The sequence below is a fragment of the Aythya marila genome (assembly GCF_965140915.1).
Source record: "Aythya marila genome assembly, chromosome: Z".
In the NCBI taxonomy this organism is placed as follows: Eukaryota; Metazoa; Chordata; class Aves; order Anseriformes; family Anatidae; genus Aythya; species Aythya marila.
This window is the reverse complement of record NC_139080.1, coordinates 50910914-50926199: the sequence shown is the minus strand read 5'-3', so window position 1 is coordinate 50926199 and position 15286 is coordinate 50910914. Positions and strand designations below refer to the sequence as shown.

General features: G+C 36.4%; 1 protein-coding gene across 4 annotated transcripts in view; it reads right to left on the bottom strand.

Annotated features, from left to right (window-relative positions):
* FBN2 (fibrillin 2) overlaps positions 1 to 15286 on the bottom strand; it is a 202977-nt gene that overhangs the window by 10900 nt on the left and 176791 nt on the right. For all 4 annotated transcript variants that reach the window (XM_082783017.1, XM_082783018.1, XM_082783020.1 and 1 more), the window contains 12 exons: positions 14024 to 14152; positions 13588 to 13707; positions 9655 to 9780; positions 9274 to 9426; positions 8525 to 8590; positions 8122 to 8247; positions 7896 to 8015; positions 6503 to 6625; positions 5968 to 6099; positions 4529 to 4654; positions 1676 to 1882; positions 250 to 375 (listed from right to left, as the gene is read on the bottom strand). In XM_082783017.1, coding sequence (XP_082639143.1) covers positions 250 to 375; positions 1676 to 1882; positions 4529 to 4654; positions 5968 to 6099; positions 6503 to 6625; positions 7896 to 8015; positions 8122 to 8247; positions 8525 to 8590; positions 9274 to 9426; positions 9655 to 9780; positions 13588 to 13707; positions 14024 to 14152 — 1554 coding nt within the window. The remainder of the gene's footprint in view (positions 1 to 249; positions 376 to 1675; positions 1883 to 4528; positions 4655 to 5967; positions 6100 to 6502; positions 6626 to 7895; positions 8016 to 8121; positions 8248 to 8524; positions 8591 to 9273; positions 9427 to 9654; positions 9781 to 13587; positions 13708 to 14023; positions 14153 to 15286) is intronic.

Below are 15286 nucleotides of genomic sequence, written 5' to 3'. Positions count from 1 at the left end.
TGAGCTAGCTGTTTTGTCAGTCAACATGGTTATATAGATGAAAACATATTTCAGTGCAGGAATATTGTCAGTACAGCTTGTTTCCCTGCTTTGCAAAATGAAATCAGAAGGGCATAGTAGGAAGACAAAGAAAGAAAAGAGTTAAGAGATAAAGAGATACTCAAAGGCTTACAGAGGGAGACTGATAGTTGCACTGTGTAATTATGTACCATTAAAAAAAATATTGACAATTAAGAGACTGAATCTTACCAACACAGGATATGCTGCTTATGTCAGTCGTATAGCCAACTTTGCAAAAGCAGCGAAAGGAGCCCATAGTGTTGATACATTGTCCATTTCTACATAGGTTTGGCATGACCTTACATTCATCAATATCTGTAGGGAAAATATTAAATATATGATCTTTCATAAAAAATAGATACTAGTTTTGTATTTGACATTTGTTAAGTTTTCCTTCTGAATAAGAAATTCAAAGAAAAAAGACCACCTTCTACCAATGATCTACTGCTGAGACTGCACCTGGATTACTGTGTTCAGTTTTGGGCCCTCCAGTACAACAGAAAGCTGGACATACTGGAAAGTGTCCAACAGAGGGCCACCACAATGATCAGGAGAATCGTGCAGCTCTCATGAGGAAGGGCTGAGAGAGCTGGGATTGTTCAGCCTGGAGAAAAGAAGGCTCAGGGGGATCTCATCAAAGTCTAGTTTAAGGGAAGAGGCCAAGCTCCTTCCTGTGTGCCCAGTACCAGGACAAGAGGCACTGGCCAGTACCAGGACAAGACGCACTGGGGCACAAACTGTAACACTGGAGGTTCCATCTAAACATCAGGAAGCACTTTACTGTGTGGGTGACTGAGCACTGGAATATGGTGCCCAGAGAGGTTTTGGATTCTCCCTCCTTGGAGATCTTCAAAAGCTGCCTGGACATGGTCCTGGGCAACCTGCACTGGGTGTCCCTACTTGATCAGGGGGGTTGGACTAGATGACCTCCAGAGGTCCCTTCCCACCTCAGCCATTCTGTAATTTTGTATAATGCCATGGGAATGTTACTGGGGATGGAAAAAAAAAATCTTCAAATTTTTCCACAGTTCCTGATCATCATGCTTTGGATAGTAACTTTAACCTTTCTTTCTCTTTAAAATGGGCCTGAACACACAAGCAAATATTTTTCCAATTTTTAGTATTGTTTTCTGCATTGAAAGTTTCATGCTATTTCATTAGGTAATCCAGCTCTAGTTTTGATTACTAAGGGCAAAAAATTAAAAGCAAACAAACAAAAAATCATGTAAGTGAAGTTTGTTATAACTAGTAAGATCAAGAAAAATTTTTCACCAAAATTTAAAAATATGTGCCAGTTAGAACTACTGCTGTTACCTTTTGCCTTGTGTGTAACATCTCAGCATACAAAAGCTTTGGGATAATTTCTAGCTTTTACTACTGGTTGATCCTGTTTTAGATCCCAACCCTGAAAATCGTGCACAGCTGTGAGTATTCCTGGTGCAGCTACTGTTTAAAGGTGTTTTTAATTTCTGATCACACAGTAGTATTTGAAAAATCAAACTCTGTTGTTTCACAGGAAATTCTTCAAAGGAGCTTCAAAGAGAATACTGCATTTTCTTAAGCATGTAAGTGTATTCCTTCACTGTTTTCTACGTCCTTTCATCTCTGCAAATACCTCTTCCATCTGTAGTATATCCTGGACCGTGTGGACAGAGCTTCTTATACTGGGTGGTTCCTGGAAGTGGGCAGAGCTCACACTGATTACCCCAGCCCCGGCCTCCATCACAGCAGCACTCAGATTTAGTGACAAGATTGCGGCTGCTTGAAGCCATCTGACACATAGTCTGTAGTACTTCAGCAAAGCAAAAGCCTTGACGATTATCTGTAAGGAAGAATTGGAGAGACTAAGAAAGAGCAGGAGATAAATATCTGAATCACTGAGCATCTGATATGTTATTCTGGCTCTCTGTCAACTCTCAAGCACTAGGTTATTCGCAACCAGTCTGCAAAGTCTGTTTTGCTTTAGCCTTTCAAAAATTTGCCATGTCTTCTGAACATTTGTTGCCATTCCAAGTTTATTCCAGACATCTCCGAATTTTAGTACTGTAGGAGTTGATGTGAATCTTACTTCTAGGAAGGATGTGCCCTTAGGCATCCCTGGCAAGCTTACTTGATAGTAGAACAGGCTGCAAGCCAAACTGAGCTCCCTCTTAAGCTACCTATGTTTGGCTTGCATTTAACAGGTTTACTTGGAGTAGGGTTACAGCTTTGGCTTTTCTTTCTCTTTCTTTCTTTCTTTCTTTCTTTCTTTCTTTCTTTCTGTCTTTCTGTCTTTCTGTCTTTCTGTCTCTCTTTCTGTCTCTCTTTCTGTCTCTCTTTCTGTCTCTCTCTCTCTTTCTCTCTCTTTCTCTCTCTTTCTCTCTCTTTCTCTCTTACTGTTTGGTTTGTTTTGTGTGTGTAGGTGTGTTGGTTTTTTTTTTCCATTTTTTAATTTTTCCTGGTAAAAATAGCGTGTCTGATCATCTATACCCTGATGTGATTTAAATGACAAAATTCTTAGCACTTAGAAGTCTCTAAGTGCTGCTAGTCTGCTATTCACTAGTCTTTTTAAGCAACACTCCTACTTTGCAGGTTGGAAAAATGGTTTTATATAGCCATACTGTTAACCTGTCTCTTTCTTAATCAATTTTCCTTATTTTTTGAACCTTTTTATTAATACATGTCAATCATGAAAGAGGAGTGAAACTACACAATCATTAACTTCCTGCATGTTTCCTTCAAACAGGCAGACGAAGAGAGGAGAGATTCCAGTGATCATGGAAATTAGATTTTGCAGAGATGGTACTTCTAATTAGGTTATAGGTCAGTTATCATATTTGTTAATAAAAATGAAGATATTGTCAACTAGTCTGACAGACGCTTATGTTTTTAAGTGAAAGATCTTTTGTCTTAAAGCTTAAAGTTAAAATCTTTCAGATTCCTAAGAATGTGTACATTTTTGAACACCAAGCTGACCATGTGGTATATAAGTATAATCTGTGGATTTCTCACATGAACTGGTAAAATGTAATCTTTGACCTTAGGTGAAAATTGCTTTGGGTGGCTGGTAACTTAACTGGCTACAGCAGAGAAAGCTGTCCTCACAGAAAGTGGCACTTGTGAGAGACTCAGCAGACTTATGTTCTTGTAAGTAGGTATATTGGGCAGGTCTTTATGCCCCTTATAACTTGAAGACCATGCAATGCTTGATCTCCAATTTGAGATGTGGAATATGCTTCAATGTGAACAGAATATAAAGATTTGCACAATATATTTAAAATAGTGTAATCTAAGACTTAATGTTTGTTCTTTAATTCTGAAGATGCAGTTTGTTTCTGCCAGTCTAATTTTTCAGTCTTATCTGACCTGGACAGCCCTAAAGGAAAAGCAGCAATGAGCAAAGTAATCCAAAGTATAGTTTTTAAAAAATGATGTATATAAATATATGCGTGTGTGCATATATATAATAGATATGCATTATTTATATATATATATGTATATATAAATGTATATATATATGATATAAGAAAGTAATAATGAAAACAGGGTATTTCCTTGGCATTAATGACTGGCTGGGGTTAAAAGCCTACAACATCCCACTCCCATCTGGTCCTAATCCTTAGGAAATACTTAGGAAATACATTACTGCTTTGCCATGAAGTCAGCACACTACCGATGGCAACTTACATGGAGCTGGTTATTTACTACATACGTCAGATAATATCTAAGTAGTTTTAAAGCAGGTGTTCTTTATATAGTTCTAAACAGTCCTGCAATTTCACATGTTAGTATTGTAAAAACACTTTTAAGTATTTACACTTGAGCAGTGGTCATGAAAAAGTCAAGATTCTGCAGTTTTGTTTGATTTTTAAAAGAGTAACAATTTTATAGTGCAAATGACAAGTCTGAACATATTGAAAAGGAAATACAGGTTGATGAATATTAAACCGTTCATCAGTGTTTAAAGTGCAGACACAGCTCAATAACTTTTCAACAAAAGTTTTTTTTTTTTTTTTGTGAAAGCCTAATATTTTTATTAATATTCACCATCTACATTAAAAGTGCAGAAAAATCATATACCTAGTTGCAATACTGTGGCGCTTAAAATCATGTTCTGAATGTGTCAACACTTCAGTTTGCTATGCATCCCAGTTTTTCATCTATCTAAGATAAATAAATTCTGCTTCTTTATAAATACCTATAGTTTGTCTGGATAGTGTTTATGCCCTGTGGAATGTAGATGTTTTCATGTGAGGCCCTTTGGTAGCCTGATTAAGCTGACATTCTCAAGAGGTTCCTCATTCCTGTCATTATTTAATATTATATCATTTAATGTCATTTCATTATTTTAATTAATCAGGAACATTATTTAATTGTTTCACCTAAGAGAGCTGTTAGAGATAATTAGAACCCCAATTTACACTCTAAATCCCAGCACCGAAACACTTTCATGTAAGATGGAATGCATATGAAGGAGAGAGGGACTTACCAAGACACTCGATGCCTGATGGGCTTGACAGGAATCCTTCATTACATTCACATCGGTAGCTCCCAATGACATTCATGCAGCGACCATTTTCACAGATACCTGGCTTGGTACGGCATTCATTTTCGTCTTTACCAAAATACCAAATGCAGGTTATTGTTACAAGAAGATGTATCAGACTTGCAGAATGTATTCAGCACTTTGCGTAATATTTGTAAGAAGTGGACCAACAACAACTGATTAAGTGTGAGAAAGACTTTTCTAGTAATGATATCCTATTCCGTGCCTTATATGCTGCATCTAGGATGAAGGCTTTAGACCTTTTTGCGCTTTGCAAGTAACAAGAAGCAGAAAACACTTGCAGCAGAGTCCTATCCACAACTTTTACATGGCAAATAACATTTAAATAAATTCGGAACACGTGCATGACTTGTGTAACAAATTTTCACTTTGTAATCATTAAGAAGGAATCTGAGTACATTTAACTTCTTTCTGCAGTCACAATTCAGTCAGCACATAATTTCCCTGAAACACTTTACAATCCCGGTTTATTTTCTTCCATAGTTAATGGCATAGACACTGTAAGCAATTAAATACCTCTATAGATGCTTAAAGTTTAACTGAAAAATAACCTCAGGTCATTTAAAGGCAGTATTAAATAGGGAAAAAGACAAAATTATTGTTAGTACATTCTTTCCTCTGAGTAAATTCATCAAGTTATGTAAAGAAGAGAGGTCATTCTGCTGCTGAAGGAATGCTGTTTTGAAATATTTTCATTTAAAGCATTCTCTGAGATGTATGTTTATTTTTTTTTCCTCTGAGCTAATGATAGCCTCAGATACTTCTTTCCAAAGAGAACTTCAGAATGGGCTTGAGTTTTTTACCCATTAGAAAAGTGTAATTTGCCAACATTTCCCTCTCAACCTATTCCAAAAATAATGGAGAAGATATAGAGAATTATTGTAAAGTATGGCAGTTTTCACACCTCCTCCTCTTTGTGGCTTATATATTGTTTCAGAATCTCACAGCTGTAATTCTTTAAGGAACTGCCACATTATTTATAAACAGTATTTAAGCTGAAGGCAGTTTAACTTTTTATTTACAATAATTTTGCTTTGTACTCATCGGATGAGGTCTCTTTTGTCCTGAAAAAAGGATACTTATTGCTTTAAATCTACCAAGTGTCTGAAAAACTTCCTGATTTTGTTGTACAATGAAGTAAATAAAACCAGAGTTTTTCTTCTGAAATACTTCCTAGACCTTTATACCTATTTTCAGGTAGGTGAACATTGAAACAAAAAGTAAATTTAAGACATTAGGTACTATCAGCTATCTTAAGTGTACTTTATGAACTGTAATTTTCCAGCTCACTATATACACGTAAAGAGCATTCTTTCTCATTGTAATTGCAGTAGATATCTTCTTCCTTTTCTAAGCATTACCTGTGCAGCCTTCTCCATCAGGTCTTCGGGTCATTCCAGAAGGACAAATGCACATGAAAGTACCAATTAAATTTTTGCACATCATGCCTCTTGATTCGCAGTCATGGAGGCCTTCGGCACATTCATCTAGATCTGTAAAAATACATGTATTTGAGCATCCTTTCAGTAGCTTCATTTACTGAAGGCAACCAGCACTTTTTCATGAAAAAAATGCATCCAGACTATCCTATGAAACAAGAACTAAAAAAAAAAACAACAAAAACACCACAGAGTGCTGTGCATAACTGCAGTTGTCAAAGTAATCTTTGTGAGCTGAAAGACAATTTCACCATCTTGACATTCTTGTATTACATTCCCCAGCAAGAACACACAAAGCACTAAACACTGGCATTATGTGAATTTTGAAGGAGTAAATTATCTGCTATGCTGTTTGCTACATTTCACTAAGAGGATGAACACAAGATGCACAGAAATATCTGGAGTATTGGCCAGCACAGGGTGATAGAAGGTGGGGAATTCACATTTAAGTCATTACCTTTGCACATCTTTTGGTCTTCTCTCAGTTCATAGCCAACTGGACAGGTGCATTCATAGAAACCATAAGTATTGATACAACGAAAAGCACATAGCAAGGGATTCTGAGCACACTCATTTATATCTGAACAGAAAGGAACAAAAACATCATTCTCCAGTAAGTTTTAAAACAATCACCCAGAAGTTTTTATACCTGCACTTCTCTATATATATATATGTATATAATCGGCAAAAAATATCAGAAATGTAATACAATGCAAACCAGAAACTTATGGATGCTTGGTTATGAGTAGTCAGACAAAAATGAACAAAGCTCAGTGTAAAAGTAGTTACAAATATAATATGAAACTAGAACTTAAAATGGCAAGCTGGGACTGCTCTATTTTAGATTTTTATTAAATGAAATTTTGAAAATGTATTTCTATGTGATGACAGATGTCAGCATTTTTTTCAACTATAAGAAAATTAGTTCTTGCTTTGGAAAGGAAACTTATGATTTGTAAAAGACAAATTTTTAAAGAAGGATCCTGATAAGGATCTGATGAGAACATAATGATTGTATATATACCCCACGCTATGAAACTTACTGAAACTTACAGAATGAAACTTATTTAGTGAAACTAATAGAGGATTAGTTTAAAATAAATGAAATAAAATACTCCTCTAAGTTGTGAGGGTAGTGAACTTCTGCATCTTGCTGCCACAACAGGCTTTAGATGCAGATGGTATCAGTAGTTTGAAGAATGTACTAGACAGATTCTTGGACAACAGATCCATAAATGGATGCTAAACCCACTTTGCCGGAACACATCCTCCGATCTGCATCATATTTTCCCATATATTCTTGAGAGGAGTGAGCTGCTGAAAGTTGTTAGTCATGCTTATATGCTGTCCTGAATTAGCATTTCAACTGTGAAGGATGAAATAAAGGACTAGATGGATCAGAGGTCTGACTTCAGCTTATTGTGTCCAATGTAACTCATTTGTTACTATAACTGTGATGAATGGGTCAGTTCATAACTGAGCTGCCTCACTTATGAAAAACACTCTGCAAATTCAGGCTTTTTTTTGCAGTGGTAACTGATTCAGCTGTTTGCTGGAGAGGAAAAAGAAATGATGATAACTGCTAGGTCCCCAAAATAACCTCACAATAAATACAGCTAACCACTGCATTGACTACCACAATATGCAATTTCAGAAGCCCTGTGATAAATTAAAAAAAAAATGCTTAAATCAATTCATGACTTGCTTTCCCTATCAGATATTTCAATCAAAGAAACTTTTCTCCTCCTGGTTATTCTAGCACCAAACGCCTAGTGAATAAAATAATTTGAAACTAACCATTGTGAAACTTACACAGAAACTAAAGGAAAAGACAGTAGAAGACAATGTACCTTCACAATTCATCATTGGGCCTGGCTCAAATCCATCATGACAGTTGCATTCAAAACTGCCGATCACATTAGTGCATGTACCGTTTCCACATGGGTTGCCGATTGAACATTCATCAGTATCTGTGTATAATGAGTAAATGTAAGCTGAAGAGAACTGGGACACATTTCAAATTACGTTTCAAATCCGAGTGCTATAATTTTTAGCATTTACGAAACAGTGACGCACCGATACAATGTACTCCAGTGAAATCTAAGTTGTAACCCATTGGACACTCGCAGCGGAAGGATCCATCGGTGTTTATGCAGTGTCCATTAGAACAAATCCCTGGGCTTTCAAGACATTCATTAACATCTAAAAGGTAGGAAGATATTAGCAACCATTTATCAGTTGATGTGTTTTTGTCTCAATACAGTATTTTTAAAAACCAAAGTGCTCCATTCTGTTGTTCTCTACCCATGCATTTTTAAAGGTAATCTCTTATCTATCTCATAATGGCTCACGTATATTAAAAGTCAGCCTCTTGTCACCTGTGGGCTGTGGGGAATAACCCACCATACACTACAATATCCAAGTCTAGTTTTAAACACAAATCAAAACTTTTTGAATTATGAGGAAGAAGCATACCTACCCTCACGTGTATCATCAATTCCAGGAATAGTCCCATGACCATAAGGACACAGGTCCTGAAAAGCAACTGTGGAAAAACAAAAACAAACAAACAAACAAAAACAAAAAACAAACAAACAAAAAAAAACAACCAACCAACCAACCAAACAAACAAAAAAAAACAGCAAGTGAGAGAAAGAGAATCAGGATAAATGGTTAAAGCTATTAAAAAAATCACGTATGTATCTTCTATACCACACTTTTCAAAACTCAGCCATTTAAATCATGGCCATTACATTGTCTTGCCAGATGTAAAAGCAAAGCAAAACTGTCTCTAGGGCAGGGTAACAGTACTAGAATGTACCCAACTTCTGTGTGCACATGCTTGGTGCTTTTCTCTTTCTGCGCTTGGAACTTGGAGAAAACCAAGAACTGAAAACGGCTGATTACTTCATGGATCCTCAGCACCGTCCCATTTTACTCTTTTGCTTTTCCTAAAGCAGGTGAGATCCATCAGGATATATATATCTGATCCATGATTCATATAGGAGTATACTAGCTCTACAGAGCCAAAACAGTAACTCAGGCTGTTTTTCTTTAGTTTCTTCTATGTAATTTTGTTCCATTTGTTCACCTCAGAATGATTCTAGAAAAGGCTGTTAGAGCTAACACCAAGAGAGATCCCTTCTTCTACTGATTGAAAAGGTACTACATGAATGTGTTTCTCCTTTTCTCCCAGCTAAAAGTCTTTATTTTAATCTTCATGTGTACCTTCTTCTTCCTTTGGGCAGAGCTCACAAGGATCACCCCATCCTTCTCCTGGCATTTTACTGCAGCAACACTTTGCCTTTGTGGTGTTGAAAGCCTTTGGCACTGAGCACTTCCCATTCTCAAAATTAGTGAAACAGAAGCTCTGGCGAGTATCTGAAAAAGAAAACACAGTTATGTGGAGCTCACGGCTCCTACCAGGTTAATGTGTGTCCAGTCCTGAAAGGAATGATGTTAGGCCTGTATTTTTCTAACTATTTTGAATGCACTTTCCAACTCTCACAAATTTTGGAATGGACCTCCCAAAGTCTCTTTTTACCCTTTTCACAGGGTATCTGTTGTCTGTTAAAATTAGCTATTACCTTCTGTAATTGTTAAACTTACCAAAACATCTTCGTCCATTATCAGACAGCACAAAACCTGTAGGACAAATGCACTGGAAACCTCCTGGAGTGTTTGTACAAGAGCCAAAGAGACAGATGTTGGGATCCTCATTGCACTCATTAATATCTATAAAATTTATAAGAAAAATTTCATCAGAATCCCATCAATTATCAATTCACTGGTTAAAAACATCATTTATTTATTTAAATTCAACCAGAGGTACACCTCCAATAAAACAACAAAAAGATAAAGCAAGCTCCACTAACTCTTTCGAGTGTTTCAAATCATGTTATCTGTTCTTTGCCATATTTATTGCATAAACTTTAAATAAACGCTTTCAGACTGAAACAGAGAACGAAATATATTTACAAGAAAAATATTTTCCCATCAACATAAAACATCCAAAGATGAATTTTAAAACAATCTGTATGCTGGGGATTCTTTGGAATAAAAGTTGTTTTTTTTTTTTTCACATTGCTTGACTGACCCTTGAACTGACACTATAGACGGAGGGAGGACTATGAGACGCATTTATGAGACACCAGTTTACCATGGCCACTCTTGATACATTATTTAAAAACCTCTTCTATTTAATTAGAAACTAGAGCTATGCATACTCAGTTTTTTTAATTAAAGATCTTTTTATAATTATTAAAAACTAAAAGCAAAGGAGTGCTTAATATACAGACCTTTTTTTTACAGACCTAATTTAAAGACCTTTATAAAGGTCTGTAAAATTGTGCAGCTGAAATAGTATCAAGCTGCATATCCCTGCACCTATATAGACAAAGAGTAAGAAAAGTAATGTATTAATAGACTATTATTATTATTATTATTATTATTATTATTATTATTATTATTATTATTATTATTATTATTATTATTATTATTATTATTATTATTATTATTAACAATATTTTACTTTATTCTGTTCTGCAAATGCTATCAGAAGAAATAACCCTCTCTGGTAAAGTAATTTCTAAAGGTAATTATAATTTAATAAATTCTGAAGTGTATTTTAAAATTTTCCAAAGCTATAACTGCAGGACAATTCCTTCTGAGTCTTTTAGTAATGGATTTTAGAAGAAACATTATAGGGATCTATAATGTGGCTGCATAAACATTCTGCAGTTATATTAACACTGTTCTTAATTCTCAGTTATATCAACACTGATCTTAAATCAGTGAAGAAGCTGGTGAGGGGCCTGGAGAACAAGTCCTACGAGGAGCGGCTGAGGGAGCTGGGCTTGTTCAGCCTGGAGAAGAGGAGGCTCAGGGGCGACCTTATCGCTCTTTTTAGGTACCTCAAGGGAGGCTGTAGCGAGGTGGGGGTTGGTCTGTTCTCCCACGTGCCTGGTGACAGGACGAGGGGGAATGGGTTTAAGTTGAGCCAGGGGAGTTTTAGGCTAGATGTTAGGAAGAACTTCTTCACTGAAAGGGTTGTGAGGCATTGGAACAGGCTGCCCAGGGAAGTGGTGGAGTCACCATCCTTGGAAGTCTTCAAAAGACGTTTAGATGTAGAGCTTAGGGATATGGTTTAGTGGAGGGCTGTTAGCGTTAGGTTGGAGGTTGGACTCGATGACCTTGAGGTCTCTTCCAACCTAGAAAATTCTGTGATTCTGTGATTCAAAGTGCATGCAGGAATGGATGTTCTTCGTGGAATTAAGCTTCATGGATGCTGAGTCACAGATTTGTAGCATCATTTTTCCTGATACTTGTTGGACTCTGTACTATACTGAATCTTAGAAAACTGACCCATATTTAGCAGATAAGGCAACCAGGGAAAAACAGTCTTTTGTACAGGAAAAAGTTAAGTAGTAAGAGGGAAGGAATCAGGTTGGAACAGGTCCTTTTGATATTAAGTCCAAAAAAACCTTGAGCCCACTTTTCAGAAGCTATTATAGGTACAGCACATGACCAAACTACTGTAGCACAAGCTGGTGTGTGACCAAGCTCCACAGAAACTTCCCATGGAAAGGTTCCTACTATGTGTTTTGAGCCACTTTATTTCCATGAAAGAAAAGAAATCAATTTCCTACTTAGTGTGACAGTTGCTAACTTACAAAGCTCAGCACCTAAGCTGCATTAATGGGATTGAAATGCTTCTCTTTTGAAGTTCTGGATGTTAATGTAAGGTGTGGCTTGGGACTAATAAAAGAAACACTTTTTGTGACCATGACGGACAGGCTAACCAAACAATGGAAGCAAGTCCTCTTCACTTTATTCCCCATAAAATAAAAGAAAATATATTAAATGTGTAGGTGAAAACTAAGACTTTTTATATGGCTCCCACCTGTTTTGATTTCTCTTGCACATAATCACTGTGAGCTTAAGAAATAATCTAGCTGTACCCAACCTTCCTGAGAGAAGTAATGAATTTTTATAAAGACGTCTGCTTTTAAGATCAACAGAAAGTAATGGGGAACATCATAGGTTTCAAGAGCTGACAGATTATTAATCAAATTATTACTACAATCATATGACTATCTAGGCATTGTCTAGTAATTTTATCTCAAAATCTTCTGGACACATGACAGAATAAAGAAGAATGCAATTACGTACCTTCTACTAAGGGTAAAGATCTATATGGCCATCACTGATATTGACAAAACCATCAAGACTTCTCTCAGGATACTACAGTGTCATGAACAGCGATATTCCAGGAAAACTAAAATCTTTCATTTTATATTCATGATTTTACAACTATAGGTGATTTGAATGGATCTCAAACACAATTGCTAATGTATGGGAACAGCAGCTGCCAGAAGAAACCATAAAGTTGGCAGGCAAATTTTATATAATGGTATGATACAACAGAATTAGAAAGGTCTGGGGCTCAGAAAATGTATCCTACTTTTGAAGACAAAAAATCAAGAAGGTTCCTATGGCCTATGGTCTTTGTTCCTGCATTCAGAAAGTTAGGATAATGTAGGCCAAGTCATTAATTGCTCACCAGTCTTTTCTTCATTCCATACAAGGACAAGCTACTCATTTACTACAGGGAGTTATTTTGATGAGTGTGTCTGAGGGGTGCAGCTACCTTCAGTAATTTAGGCTGAGAACCACGTTTCACAGTGGCCAGGCAGGTGCTTACTCCATTCTCTGACCTTACAGGAATCTAAGGCCTCCTAGGTTAGCTGCCGAAAACTAGTTGTGTGCACCTTTCTTGCCTGGTGTCCACACATGATATATTTAGATGTTAATAACATTCACAGCAGTCCCGTGCTTTGCTCTCCTTGTAACTCTAATCTATTTCTCATTCTCTGCTACACCCACTCTTAATTCACTATGCGACATTGCATTCAAATGAGACAGTTCTATGAATAAACAAGAATATGCAAACTGATGGAAGGTCTACTCTCGTCCCTGTGGATCTCAGCACTTGAGAGACATTATACAAAACACCAAATCAGAAAACAATTGTTAGAATAAACCAATTTAAGCATTTTTTCCCATAAATTCCAAAACCTTTTCCAAATCCAGATTTTAAAATGTCATAGCCCTGTGAAACCAAAGGTTTCTTCTTGCATTGATTGCCATTATTTTACATTACAATAATTACCATTTCTGCAAACATTACAAAAATCCACTATACAGTTTGGTTTGTTTTATCAATAATAATTGGGAAAAAGAAAGGGGGGGGGTGTCATGAAATACAGGACACCATTTTTTTTGAAAAGTAAATCCAAGTATTTTTCAGTTTGCATCAATGAAGAAATGAAAGTACAAAACAGCACAACACAGTTCAAGATGATGTCTTGTCTTCCACTTTTAAAACCTCTTCCTGAATACTTTAACTACTTATGGGCTTTCCCCGTTTTCTGAAGTAGAACAGAATTCAGAATTCACAGTCATCAATATGTACAACTACTTTGAAGCCAGATACTTTTAATTTTTAAATTGTATAGAAGCAACAATTACAACTTGCCTTACCAATACAACTTTCACTCTTTACTTCATATCCTGGTGGACAGATGCATCTAAATGATCCTTCCAAATTTTGACAGGTACCAGGCGAGCATGAACCAGGTAGTGCCACACACTCATTTGTATCTTAGGAGAGTAAATAGAATCAGGAAAGCTTTAGAATCGTGTAATTCTTAACATCATTGTTCTTACATTACAAATCAGTGTTATTCATTACATATATGGTAGAGTACCTTCCAATTTTCTAAGATATTTAAATGCATAAAGATCAACTATTCCAAGCCCCAGTTACTTCTGTTGTGTTATGTAAAATCATTGTCATTTTTATTTTTTATTTTAAGATACTAAGACTGTGATCCTTCCTTCTACATAGTAGGTAATAGCTGTGTTATTTCAGCTCAGCGGTACTGTAACATCTCCATGTGGTATCATACATACATACCAATGCAATTCTTGCCATCTAGAGTAAGTTCATATCCTTCATTACATAAACATTTGAAGGAACCAATTTCATTGAAACACCGTCCATTTCTGCACACCTGACCAAAGAAGGAACTGCACTCATCGATATCTATATAGAAAAAAAAAAACCAAACCACACAAGTGAGAGTTGAGTCCTTCCAAGAATTTAACCATTAGAATGTGTAAGCATGCACAGTATATACAGAATGTTATAAACACACTCAAGTTGCAATGCATGTATTTCCATGGAAAAGGCAAATCTTGCAGCAACAAGGGAACAGTTGACAGTTAGTGGAAAGTAACTCTCACTCAAGTGCTTTAGGGTATATGTTTTATTTAAACAACACTCTTTTTTATGGGGTATTATAATTTTAAAACTTGCAGCATTACCTCAGCTACTGCATCTGGAGACAGTCAATTACTGCCAAGTGACTGTATGATACTAACTCCAGACACAGAAAAGAAAATGTAACATGGGGTGTTCTGGACTTTATCTGGATTTTATATATGCTCAAGTTCCCCCCTAAAACCTGCTTTGTCATTTTTCAAAATTTGGAATATGCCATTTGCTTTCCATGGGAAGATTTTTTCTTTCATAACAGTTCTGAAAATGAGGTTTGAAAATGCTTATTAGTTAAGAGTTACTTTAATGAGGCAAAATGAAAGAAACACTGCATAATGCAGTAATGTATTACAGATGAGAAAGTTTAAGAAATGAAAATCAAGGAGATTAATAAGTACCACGGTGTAAGAACAACTTACGCTTCACTGTTGTGAAACACTTTAATTTGAATGATGAAGACTAACATCAATTTTACTGAAAAGGTTTTAGGTCTTCAGAAGTGTTAAGAACCAGCTCCTGTACAAGATGTACCTTCTGCTTTGGCCAGTACAGACATGCCTGGTTACTAGTTTATTCCACAGTGTATTTCTTCTGTGTGACAGTTCCACAAGTACAAATACCTTCAGACTATTATATTGGGATGGGCTTAAACTGAATGACCAGGATGGCTTGGAAGAAAGCCGTGGGGCTCTCCAGGCTGTCAGGAGGCAAGCTCACAAAAGCCAAGTCTCTGAGTCAGCTTGAGCTCCTTAGCCTCCTTGAAGGCACAGCCTGGAGGAGAGGCATTGGATGCTCTTGGCAGTAGCCTGGCAGCTGTACTGCTATGGGAAAGAAACTCCTTGGCAAAGACTGCCATTCTTTGGCTGCAGTCTCTTCTTTCTTGAACAAGTTTTGAATTTT